General features: G+C 35.1%; 1 protein-coding gene across 1 annotated transcript; it reads left to right on the plus strand.

Moving 5' to 3' along the window:
- Positions 1 to 9,569: 9,569 nt before the first annotated feature.
- LOC143564129 (glucan endo-1,3-beta-glucosidase 2-like) lies at positions 9,570 to 12,783 on the plus strand. The gene is made up of 3 exons (XM_077051499.1): positions 9,570 to 10,151; positions 11,980 to 12,010; positions 12,620 to 12,783. The coding sequence occupies exons 1-3, from the start codon at positions 9,644 to 9,646 to the stop codon at positions 12,777 to 12,779; spliced, it is 699 nt and encodes a 232-aa protein (XP_076907614.1). The 5' UTR covers positions 9,570 to 9,643; the 3' UTR covers positions 12,780 to 12,783.
- Positions 12,784 to 14,251: the final 1,468 nt, after the last annotated feature.

Here is a 14,251-nt window from a genome sequence, read left to right on the forward strand (position 1 = left end):
ATATTATTAGGGTCTGGTCCCTTACTTCTTCATCTTCGTACATACTGTCTTTTCATACCCGAAATATACATACACTTTATTTTATCATTCATACATACTCATATGTTATATATATCTAACATACACATTCAACTATCATCATACCTCCCTTGTCGATACGTGCAATATCCGAAGATCGTTCACGTACCAACAAGCTTTCATTCACATTCAAATTATACATACTTAGATAACATATAAATCATACATGGCATACACTTACCATTTAAGGTAGGTGTATTAACTATCACGTCGAGTATGCACACAGCCCCGAAAACATAACAAGGAAATGAGGCTAGAAACTCACCTGAATGTGGTTACGTTCGCCGTTAATCGTAATCCCTTTCTTGAGCTGTGCACGACTAACTGTATAACAATTACACGTATCAATCATCTATCACTATCTGTATTGTCTTCCTAGTTCAATTATTACCCACAACGAACGGGGGTCCGGGGGCAGCGCCCCTGGCAGCGGGGTTCTAGGGGTGGCAGCCCCTAGCAGGGTCCAAGGGGCAGAGCCCCTAGCTGGGGTTAAGCTGCCAGGTCAGCTTGGAAAAAATTTATTTTCATTAACTGTCTTAACGCATTTTCCATTAGGATTTTAATTTATCATTTTAACTCTCCTAAATTCGCAAGCGGTCATAATGTAAGCGAACATACGAGTAAGCGAACTTAACCAGTAGCGAACTTAGCTTTAGGCAAACTTAACTTGGAGAAGTTAAACATTAAGCGAACTTAGCCTTAGGCGAAGTTAGCATTAAACGAACTTATCAGGGGCGAACTTAAGTGTAGGCGAACTTGTGTCCAGCGAACTTAAAGTCCGGCGAACTTAGCCTGGCGAACATGCAGGGCGAACTTACTGGGGGCGAAGTTAACAGCAGCGACTTTGCAGTTTTTTTTCTCTGTAGGGTTAATGAGTTTGCTGTGTAATTAGTTTTTTACTGTGTAGGGGCGACTACAGTTGTGTATGCATGTTGTTTTCTGTGTAGCTTATTGTTAATAGTGTAGGCTTGTTGCTTGTGTAGGTGTATGCATCCGCTGTGTGACTTTAACCTCCATAATCAACTCCGTTTTATCGCGAAACTCAGGGATATGATACAACCCAAACCTGTGATCATTCCTACGGTCATTGTTAGATAAGATTTGGCTCGAAATCGAATAAAGTTTGGACCTTTAAGCTCAAAATGTTTAATAATAAGTTTAGGGTTCATTTTAAGCGTGTCATAAGCAGTCGCGAGTTTGCTAAGTTCGTTTCTAACATCAAGTTTACAACTTTACGTTTTATTTACGCCCGATCTAATCTCGTTCTAAGTTTCAAGGCAAAACGTTATAAAAACGTAAACTTTAATATCAAAATATACCTTTTCGTGTTCGTTTGATCTTGGTTAGCTTGTTTATGCTTGTATATGATCCGTATAGCCAAGATCTATCAAACGCCAACCTTTTCTTGATCTCGATTTCCCTCTTTCTCTCTCTCGGCCGCAAGGTAGTGTAGAGGTGTGTGTGTTTTTGAGTCTGAGGCAATTATGGAAAGATGGAATGAGGATTAGGGTTTTAGGGTGGTTTAAGGGGTATTTATATCCCTTAAAGCCTATGGACCTAAGGCCCATTACCCTTTAATCCACCATAATTAATCCAAGCCCATGATCCTTCATTAAACACTAGCTAATATTATTTAACGCTCGACAACTACACGAAATCTTCCTTTACTTAATATTATAATATTTTAGGATGTTACAATTTTATTGTGTATGCTTATTTAGTTAATGTGTAGATTATTTTCTGTGTAGGCTTGTTGCCTGTGTAGAAGTGTATGCATTATGTTTTTTTTATGTACGATTAATGGGCCTGTTAGGTATGTAATTTGTTACTGTGTAGGGGGGAATGTGGATGATGTGTATGCTGGTTTCTTGTTGTGTAGATTTACTGACCTTATAGCGTGTGTGGTTTGTTTATTGTGTATGCTTATTTAGGCAATGTTTAGATTGTTTTATGTGTAGGCTTGTTTCCTGCGTAGGTGTATGCAGTTTTTTTTCTCTGTAGGGTTAATGAGTTTGCTGTGTAATTAGTTTTTTACTGTGTAGGGGCGACTACAGTTGTGTATGCATGTTGTTTTCTGTGTAGCTTATTGTTAATAGTGTAGGCTTGTTGCTTGTGTAGGTGTATGCAGCTTATTTTCTGTGTAGGTGTAGGGTTAATGGGTTTGTTGTGTAAGTAGTTTGTTACTGTGTAGGGGCGACTACGGTTGTGTATGCTTATTGTTTTCTGTATAAGCTTCTTGTGTATATGGTTTGTTTATTGTGTATGATTATTTAGGTAATATGTAAATTGTTTTTTGTGTAGATTTGTTGTATGATGTTAGGCTGTAGAGATTTTTAGTATGGTCTGCAGTGTAGACTTATTTGAAGGTTTTTGCCTTTTGGTTGGTTTTGGTGTATGATTTAGCTTGCTATTAATTATGAAACGGTGAATTGTTGTGTACGTGTTTTGTTCACTATAGAGGATTTTACTTAATATGTAGGTTGTTACTTGCACGCATCAGTTTCAAAACTGGTAGTACCCCTAAATTTATGTATTTGTAAGCAATTTATTTCGTTTTCTATATAACTTATGTGAAAATAAATTTTGTACTTTTATGTTAAGAGACTATACTTTGTGAGTTACTAAGGACTGTTGGTTATCTGAAAAGTTGATGCATTGGGTTTGTTAATACCAAAATGGTTAAAATTTAAGTGTGAAGCAGAAGATAATTATGCACAGTCTAGAAAGATAAATTAGGATTGTGTAGGAATGTTATGTTCTACGTAGATTTATGATTATCTATTTAGTCTTTATTTCGTTGGAGTTTATGTTATTAAAAAGGTTGTTTGATGTTTGATATTGAAAAAAATAGAAAGCTAGTTTTAGATTATTATTATTATTATTTATTTGTTTTTTTAAACAGGCTAAGAGGTATTTAGCTTTTAAAGACTTCACAACCTCAAGAGAGTTCGGTTTGATGAAAATCGATATTAAGCACACACTCGATGGCGATATAGCTAGAATGACATTAAAAGACATGTGTCGTTTACAAACATCTGTGGTGAGGATTATATTAATTATTTAACTTAAAAACGAAAAGGATCACATATTAGGAGGTACTAAGTTTGGATCGAATCTTTGGTTAATAAAGGAATAGTAGGATAATGTCATACTTTGTTTGTGGTTTTTACCCGATTTTAAACCCTTCTGTCTGTTTAAGAAATCTTGTGTATGTAGGATCAATAGTTTGTTGTGTAGGGAGTAAGAATGAAATGTTTATGAATAAAATTGTATGTATGTAACTATTTGTTATGTAGGTATAATAGTTTATTGTATATGGATTAATTATGAAAGTGTTTATGAATAACTTATTGATTCATTAAATTGGGGATAAAGAAGAAAAGGAAACATATATTAATCGTATATGATGTATGTAGATTTTCAACAATGGAATCACAAAATAGAAATAGAATAAAATTGATTTTTGATGATCCAATATATTATTGGACGTAAAGTTACATAATGGGATTAAATTATTTGGGTTTAATAAAATTTGAAAAAATTGGTCGGCTAGAATCTCGTGTAAGTTATTCACAATTTGAAAAAGGAGATAAATAATAATAATAATAATAATTGATATGTAATACTTACCAAAAATATAAGAATCGGTTTTTTACCCATTTGTTTACTTAAAATAAATATAAATAGGAAATAAAAAGTTAAATTGTGATTGGTTGGATTTATTTCTCGCACTTCTCACTCTAAAACCAATTATGAAATGAACCCAATCCTATATACACACACACACTATATTCCAAATATATTATTTGTCAGAACTTGTTTATGTCAATTATTTGAGACATTTTATCTTTATAGTGACCATCTTTGTAATCGATTAGTTATATATTGTCAAACCCCGGTAGAAAGCTAGCGGGTTTTGAGCCGGGTATACCCGACGTGTATTTTATTAAAACCCGATAAGAAACCCGATGGGAAAACCCGAAACCCGTCGGGTAATTACCCGATCAAAACCCGATGGGTTTGGGACGGGTTTGGGACGGACTTTCATAACCGGGTATGGGTTTGGGAATACCTAAACCCGACCCATTGCCATCCCTAGATCCTACTTTCCTTCTTAATTTATTTTTATTTTTATATTTATTATTAAGTTGGATAATTTTAAATTATTTGATGGTGTAATAAATTGGTCACTCCTTTTAGGACGGGGGGGGGGGGGGGGGGGGGGGGCTGATGGCCACCCACCACGCGTTATAAGAACGCAAACACCGTTGTCGGTGGTGGCCATCACGTGTATGTAACCAAGAAATGTGAACATTGGGGATTTTTTGACCGTTGGGGGGGGGTGATTTTATAAAAAAACCGAAACAATATAAATAAGCAACTATTTCAATCCAACTCAAAACCAAATCCAACTCAAAACACTCTCAATCTTCTACTTCATTCAAAACAAAAAAAAATATGGAATTTCCGAGCAACTTGGTTCCGTTAGACACCGATAGCTCTTCGTCTACGGACGATGACATTGCCGAATGGTTCCCGTTGTTATATAACGAACTTGAAGGCCCGGGCCATCCAAAGAAAAAAATGGTGGATCGTGATCGTATACATGCCCACGAAGTACTAATGAACGACTATTTTGTGGAGGAGCCGAAATACAATGGCGAGACGTTTAGGGAACGGTTTCGTTTGCCGAAATCTTTATTTTTAAAGATTGTAGCCGACGTTGAAGCAAGAGAAGAATGGTTTCAAGAATCTTACGACGCGAGGGGCAAACGAAGTTTTACGGCGTTTCAAAAATGCACATCCACTATTCGTCAACTAGCGACAGGTAACCCACCCGACCAATTCGATGAATACTTACAAATGTCTCAAAGAACTTCACGTGAATGTCTGCAATTCTTTTGTAACACGATTATTAAATTGTATGGCAAAGAGTTTCTACGAAAACCAACAAGACACGACATTACACGTCTTTACACCGCACATGAGGCTATATGACATTTTCCAGGGATGCTCGGTAGCATCGATTGTACACATATCGAATGGAGGAATTGTCCACGTGAGTTTCGAGGGGCGTATGTTAAGGGTGATATCAAACGACCGACCATCTCACTTGAAGCGGTTGCGTCAAATGATTTATGGATGACATTCTTATTTTGGTGTTCCAGGCTCAAACAGCGACATCACTGTTCTGTACATATCATCGTTGTTTCAGAGCGTAACAGATGGTACCGCACAGTTCTGTCCGTATTTTGTCAACGGGAGATATTACAGACGTGGCTACTATCTTTTCGATGATATCTACCCGCAATGGTCTGTTTTTGTGAAAGCCTTTTCGTTTCCTGTCGAGGACAATGAAAAAGCGTTCAAGAAGTTGCAAGAATTGGCAAGAAAATATGTCGAGAGAGCTTTCAGTGTCTTAAAGGGTAGATTGTGCATACTTAGTCGACCGGCTCGTGCAATGAAAAAACCCACGATCTCTAGCTTACGTATATGCATGCATCATATTACACAATATGTTAATAAAAGAAAATGGACGTGCAATTTCTCCAGATTGGGTACCGGATCCTCCTACTCAAGTTCCCGTTCTGTAAGGCCCCGAACCCGGTAGCCCTACTTTCGTATCGGATTTACTCATAAACACAGTTCTTACAAATCAGAGTTCATTAAAACTTTCGCGGAATATAAAAACTTTCATGAAACGTTACAGCAATCCAAAACTTGCCTTAATTAAACATTCTTGTCTTCCAAAATAAACGTCAATTACATTAAAACATCTTGAGTCTTCAGATGCCAGTCTCCTATTCGCCCACCATGTGCCCGCTCAAGCTAGCTGTCTCATTCTACTCACCTGCGTGCATACTAAAAGTCAGCTACGCTGAGTGAGTTCTAGTTAATCAAGCAACTTATCATACAACCACTACATGCATCATATACGTATCTGAAGACACGTAGTCCACTATCTAACCTGCTTACCTTACCACTTAGCCTCTTATTTACACCTACCACCTTGCCACTTTGCCACTTTAATAACGTATAACGTTATGCCACTTTGCCACTTTGCCACTTTAATAACGTATAACGTTATGCCACTTTGCCACTTTAATGACGTAGTCACGTATAGGCTTACCCTACCACGTACTATCGTCATGCCACTAACACTCTTACTACACTCTTGCCACTTCTAACACGCTCTACCTCTACTTGTCTATAACACGCTTCATATCATTTACATAATAAGCATGTCACATCATAGCATTCATACACACTAATAACCACTTGGCAATCACTATCCTTGGCGATGCGTGCAATATTCGAAGATCGTTCACGCACCAACAAGTATTATATAATAGCTACCTCGTATAACATCTATAGCATACACTTACCACTTAAGGTAAGTGTATTCACACTTCACATCGAATATGCACACAGCCCCGAAAACATAACAAGGAAGTGGGGCTAGAAACTCACCTGAACTCTGCTTCTTCCTCCGATAGTTGTAAATCCCTTCTTTAACTGAGCTCGGCTGACTGTATAAGTTACACGAATCAATTAACTACTACTACTCGTGTTGTAATTCTATCTTTATATGACCCACAACGAACGGGGGTCCGGGGGCAGCGCCCCTGGCAGCGGGGTCTAGGGGCAGAGCCCCTGGCTGGGGTCGAGCTGCCAGGTCAGCTTGGAAAAATTTTATTTCCATTAACTGTCTTAACACATATTTCATTAGGTTTTTAATTTATTTTCTAATCGAACTTGACTCTAAGCGAAGTTAAACCTTAGGCGAACTTAGCTTTAGGCGAAGTTAAACCTTAGGCGAACTTAGCTTTAGGCGAAGTTAAACCTTAGGCGAACTTAGCTTTAGGCGAAGTTAAACCTTAGGCGAACTTAGCTTTAGGAGAAGTTGAACCTTAGGCGAACTTAGCTTTAGGCGAAGTTGTCATCAGGCGAACTTAGCTTTGCAGGCGAAGTTGTCATCAGGCGAACTTAGCTTTGCAGGCGAAGTTCATCAGGCGAACTTAGCTTGCAGGCGAAGTTGTCGGCTGCAGCTACTGTTCAATTTTAAATCCCTTAATCATCTTCGTTTCTTAACCAAATAACTTGATTTAGGTATCAACGGAATCGTCTGACCAGCGCCTACAAACCCCAATCATCAAATCGACCTAACATCGATGTTTAAAGGGTGCGATTTAGGCATATAGGTTACGGATTCTTTTATCAATCGATTAACCCATCAAATCATAACCATTTTCAGTAAGTTTAGCTTTGTTGGATTCGTTTTTACCATACAAACACAGATATATCATTTCTATACTAATCCAAACCTAAACGAACAAGTTCTCAATATAAACGTACCGTAAATGAGTCGAACTACGAACACGAGCTGGTCTTGTTGCTTTGGTTCGTCACGACGATCTAGCACCAACGAGCTCGGGTCCTCGCCTTTGGATCTTGGTTCGGGTCATGTGTGTTTTGGGTGTGTGTAGAGATTAGGATGGATAAATGGATGGAATGGAAAGGATTGGGGTTTAAGGGGGTATTTATACTCTCTTAAGCCCATGGACCGAAGGCCCATATTTCCTTTTGGTCCATATCTAATCCCATCTAATTATCCTACTAAGTCTTCATATTTTGCTATTATTATCGTTCCACTAACTCGTTTATTTCACCCGACAAAATAATATATTAAATATTACTTTAGAAATTTCGGGATGTTACACGTTCCTGAGTATGTGCAATTAGACTTGCGGGATGAGAATATTCACCATCGGTTGAGATGAGATCTAGTTGAAGTTATAGGTTCTTTAGGTTTGGAATTTCCGAATTCAAATGAGGAGTAGATTGTTTATTGTAACTTTTATTTTTTAATTCTAGTTTTTAAGTTGTAATATGTTCTAGTAAAATATTGTTTATATTTTTTAAGTTGCAAAAAAAAAAAACTCATCACACCACACCACACCACACCACCACCCCACTAAATTCCATCACTAGTGATGGATTTGGTTGGGGTGAGGTGTCACCATATCATTGGGTGTGACGGGTGATGGAAATGGAACCACCCCTCCCCCTTAGAAGTTGGATGTTCAAACTCACAGGAGACAAATTTATTGATTTAGGTGAATTTAATAGTAGATTTTCTAAGTTAGGGTATGCATAATTGGACGGTAAAACAATGCGACGAGGGGGCGATATTTGAAGGAACCCCCCCCCCCCCGGGCTACAAAAGGGGCGAAATGTGGGGGAGGGGGGGGGGAATTCTTGTCTGGCTTGTGTTGTGTGTATATATATAATCAACAACCACACCATTACACCCGTAAAACAAAAACCCACTATTTGCTGACTGAGCGTCAAATGACGCAAGTCGCCCAATTTTGTAGCTCATCCACTATGCATAGCCTTAGGAATATATATTTTTACACTTACTAGAATACTTTGCAACTTCTTGCTAATTAACTTTCGATTCAATTTTAGAACTTATATGAAGAAAGTTACAATCACGTACTCGATCATGCTGGGTCAATTTGTAATCTATAAGTTTAGCAATAACATTATCGTAATTTTCAGATTTTAGTATAAGAAAACGGTAAAATAGTTATTCAATAACTTATCTTTAATAAAATAAATCAAAATGATAAATTTTGATGATTTTAGCTCTAAATAAAATATATATATATATATATGTAATTTATTTATTGAATTGAGTATACAAATAAAAATCAGTCAAGTAAGAGGGTTATATGAAATTGCCCCTAAATTAAAAGAACTAAGTAATTAAAATAGTATGAGAGACGCTATCTACTTGGATATTGAGACGGTAACATGTTGTATTTTGGTCGAAGCACCATGTCATCCGTCTATTATAAGCTCGAAAGAGACGTCCGAACTTAAATACCATCTAACCCTTTTTTTTTCCTTTTTTTGTCACATATGTTGTACATTGTACGTGAGAGATTTTTAGATGAATAGCACCTCCTAAGAAGTTTTCACCCAAAACAATAAAAATAAAGTCATTCTTGAGTTTCTAGCTAATGGACAGGTACTTGACCCATTTGGAATGGTTTGGGTCAAGGTTACCACCCCCAGTGGCGGATCCAGGAATTTTTTTTAGGTGGTTCCCTCTTAGAAAATAAGGTGGTTCCTACGCGTCTTCTATATATCCGTACACTATTATTTCGAAACTCGGGTGGTTCCGGGGAACCACCCGTTTGTATGCTGGATCCGCCCATGACCACCCCTAATTATAATGATGAGCCGGATGTAACGCCTAGAGGTAATCACAACTTTACCCATCTTGAAATTTCATGATGTTTTCTTTTCTCTTTTGACGTATCTTGAAAAATCTTTGCTTGTTATAATTTAGTATTAGAGACCGTCAAAAGCAAAGTTGGTGTTAATTAACGGTACACAAAACTTAAACTCATAGCATTGATTAAAAATATATATCAAACTTTTAGTTAAATAATTATCTAAAGTGGATTAATAATCATGATTAATCTTGACTATAACCCACACAAACACCTTTAACTTTCATTCTCCTTGATCCACATCAGTCTCTTTTCTCCCCATGCCTTCCTTTTACACCTCACATTCTCATAACCTAATCATGATGCTTTCTTCTTTTTTCACACTCCACACCACAATAATGACCATCCAACTTTCTCTAATCCTCCTTCAACTCCTCACCATTAATGTACTTGCCGGAAATCGCATTTCCGCCAAGCAAATGGACGTAATCACACCTATAACAACCGTCCCAATGATTACTCCAGCCAGCACAAACCCTATTACACCACCCAAAACCACAACATCCCCGATACCATCAACTTCTGGTGGTAGAAGTTGGTGTGTTGCTAGCCAATCTGCTTCACAAAAGGCATTGCAAGATGCTTTGGATTACGCATGTGGTCATGGTGGCGCAAACTGCTCCTCGATTCAACAAGGTGGCGCTTGTTATAATCCGGATACCCTGCGCCACCATGCTTCCTATGCGTTCAACAATTATTATCAGAAGAATCCGATTCCTAGTAGCTGTAATTTTGGTGGCACCGCGATTACAACGAGCACTGATCCAAGTTAGTAAACTTTTACTCTTGATGTTTCATATTGGTTATAAATATATGTTTCATTTTTGTCATTTGATGTCAAAATATAACTTATATATCAAGTATAAGTGAGAAAATGGAAAACTAAAGTTAATGATTCTTATTTATTAACTTCCTTTTTTTCCCTCTTTCCGTACATATGCTTATATTTCATTGCACACGTAATTCTTGTAATTCTCTGTTTAAAATTGTTCTCTATTTTAATTTTGTTTTTCAGTGAATAAGTCAAGTCAAAGCTCAATAAATATTTAATGATTAAAGTACTTTCTGTTAAAATACAATGAGTAAAAATTATAAGTTAGTAGATTCTTTTACGATTTTTAACTATGAGAGATTTTAAAAAAGACAACTCTTTTAATCCTTGAATGTACATTTGAAAATATATTGACTAGTGGCTATATAATATACAACGTGAATATCTTTTATATATGTACGACGTATAAGTGTTTATATGGTTCTTACACTGCTCTATTTAAAAATTGTTATGTATTAGACTAGTCGAGCATCAAATATAAAACATAACATATATTATGTGTAAGGGCTAAAGTAGCTAGGGTTACGACTTAAGACCAATATTTTTAGCCGGTTCTTTTATGTTTTTGAACTAAAAAAGATGCATGAAAAAGACTAAAGTTTCAAACCTTGAACGTGAGATTCAAAACACATTGACTCGTGGCCATATAAAGTGAACTTGTATCCGACCAAAATGGCCGCAACAGACGGCTTTGCCGAGCTAAGAGTGGCTGAGTAGGCTCAACTTTAATCCAAAAGCAATGGCTCCAAGTTGATTTCAGATCTTTATGACGTTAGATTGAGTCCTTAGATATCATGTCAACTCGAACCATAAAAAAGTGAACTTTGGATTTAATTATAAAAGTGGAAATATTAAGTGCATGATAATAATTCCTCTAAAATGTTTATTTATATACTTATAGTATATCTACTTTTTGGCATCTCTTATAAAAAGCACTACTTTATAAATTTACAAGTTTTAATCTAGAACATATAATATGATATTGTTAATATTGACGGTTCAACACTTTTTAATCTACTTATATATGAGAAGAGAGATCCTTATCAATTAAAATTGATTATTTTAAAGTTTTGTTTGATAATATTATTGTTTTTAACTTATAGATATCATAATATTTTGTATATAGTACTCTCTCCGTCCCATTATAAGTGTTATAGTTTGACTTTTCAAGTCTTTTTTTTTGCAACCTTGACCGTAAATATTTTTGTTCGTATCATATAATACTTGATGAAAATTATATCAATGTAAAATATATTTAAAACCCAATCCATTCATATATTTTACACAAAGTATTATATAACACAAACAAAAATATTGCCGGTCAAAATTAAACAAGAAAGACTTGAAAAATCAAAATATGACACTTATAATGGGACGGATGGAGTATATTTTAAATGTAAAAATAACACAATACCTTAGTTTTTTATACTTTAGCCACTTGAGTTTTAAAGCTTACCTTCAGGTCCCTCATTTTTATGTATGAACTTTGGTTAATTATACTTTTAACACAAAGTTTAATATTTATAAATTTTAGCCCCCTCAACTTTATATATATAATTCAAATGCAAGTATCAAAGTTTAGATCATTATACTTTAGCCACACAAGTTTCAAGTATTACTTTTTGGCCTTCTACTTTATTGATAAATTTTGGTTGATTACACTTTTGCCATAAAGAAAACCGAAGGATTTTAGTGTCAATGAATCAACCAATTTTCATTATTTGATTTTAATACTTTTATTTATGTGTTTTAACTTTTACGCAGGTTCTTATACATGTCAATTCCCGGCTACAAGGTGTGAACTATCACTTCATTTGTAGGTTTAATTGTTTATAATTTTATAGTACTTAATTATTCTTTTTATATTATTATTTAAAAAAAACAATCTTTTACACTCATAATCATTTTTAGAGATACATTTGAAGAATGAATAACGAGTCTCTATATTTAGGGATTCACTTCTCTATTCAAAGAATGGGGCGTAAGAATGCTTTAGATAACTTTTAACCATTCTTTATATTTTTTAGTATATTTTAAGGATGAATTACGAGATAGAAACTGTAATGTAAGTAACCTAATGGCTAAAACCAGTGAATATATTCGTAATAAGGAGAGGTTGTAGGTAGTTAGGTACACCGTTCAATGTAACTACACTCATATTGGTTTGATGTTAAAGTATTATACGACAATTTACGGCTTACTCTAAGCTTGTATACATCCCTATAGGGCATTTTTCTTAGTTCTATATGCTCGTGTAAGACATATATACACCGTATAACATACTACTACAAAGGAGATAGCGAACAAATGAAAATATATAGTCTGATGTAGGTGATGCACTAACTAACAATAATATATATGCCTAATAGTTGTGTTTATTATTTATTTTGAATTTTGATTGCAGCACAAGTTCCTCAATTTTGAATACCACAAATTCAAGTGGAGCTACGGTTTTCGGGTCAGGACCATCGGTACCCAGCATTGCATCTCGAAGCCTCCTTCCAGATTTAACTCATTGTCTTCACTTAATCGTCTATATTTTGTGTGTTTATATTGTGTATTAAAGTATGTATTCTATACTTTTTGTAAAATATAAATATAATCATCATTAGTAAATTATTTTAATAGCTTAATTAAATTACTTTCACCTTAACTGAAACATTAATTTTGTGTCACGGTATGTTAATTGTACGTATTTGCTTTGGCATATTCAATTATTCATAGCCTTGAAACCTTTCACTACTAGAAAATGGGTGAATTTGCTACAAACATTTCTAACAAATTTCCGACAACTCAATATTTTTGACAAATTTTCTACAACTTTTCGGGGGAAAAAAAAGAAATGAAACAATAAAATTTAACACATGTTTCCTACAACATAGTGGCATTAAACATGATTGTCGAAACTGTGTCGCAAGATTCAGTTAATTTCCACAACTTTCTGACAATTTCTTTAATTATTTATTAGTTTTTAACCCTGAAAATAAAAACTGAAGATAGAACTGAAATAAAACATATTTATAGCTAAATAGTCGGATCATTAGCAAATATTGCCACAAGTTTGCCACAACCTAGTAAAAACTATAAAAACACACTTTTGTGGTAAAATTGTCGCAATACTTGCAATCTTTGCTCCACCTGGATATATTTGGCGTCAGAAATTGTGTTTGAATCTTTTCATATGATTAAAATGGTCTAAAGACCATGTTTGTAACTTATAATTAGTGTTAGAAATGAGGTGTATATCGCGTCGATCTATAGTAGGGTAATATCACGGTTTTGCTAACGAGTTTTTGGAAATTGCCTCCTCGGTAATATTACGATTTTTGTGAGCCCTGTAGAAACTAAAACCTCCATAAGATATTTTTGTGACTATGTTGTAACTTATGTATAGCTTGTTTACGTTCACCACCATATAAATACAGTTTTTAAGACTTTAATCCATCAGGCAATATGAGAAGAAATTAGAAAGCAAGCAAGAGAGTAAGGCAGAGTAAGAGAGAGGGAGAAAGGTAGGTGGCTGTAGTGGTAAATGGCAGTCTCAGTGAAGCTACGACTACTAGTAGACAGTGGCAAACGATCGTAACCTTTATGCTTGAGATCAAATGGTACAAGAGAAGACGGAAGAAATAGTATTTTTATTGGTTTTCTTTCGAAAAGTATATATTTTAATTATTATCATAACCTTTTTATATTATACGATATTATTATTTAAATTATCATAATGTTGTTTTATCTTTTATTGAAGTACCATGTTGCTATATAAAAAATGGCAATTAAAATTATACAAAAATTGTGTTGTGCTTCTATTTTACATAACATTTTTGTGTTGTTACGTGCGAGACTTTATTGTTGAATTTTTGTACATGATTTTTCATGTCGGATTTTATATACCGGATCTGTTTTGTTTTATATTTGGCAAATTGGAAATTATTAATCTCATCTTTTGTGCATTGGCCGATAATAATCCAATATTTGAAAATCACTACCAACAGTCCAATCTTTCAACTACTTTTGTCTCAATGGACCTTCATTA

This window comes from Bidens hawaiensis, unplaced genomic scaffold, assembly GCF_021521415.1.
Source record: "Bidens hawaiensis isolate Kalapana, Puna unplaced genomic scaffold, B.hawaiensis_p1.1 tig00021821_1, whole genome shotgun sequence".
NCBI classification, from domain to species: Eukaryota; Viridiplantae; Streptophyta; class Magnoliopsida; order Asterales; family Asteraceae; genus Bidens; species Bidens hawaiensis.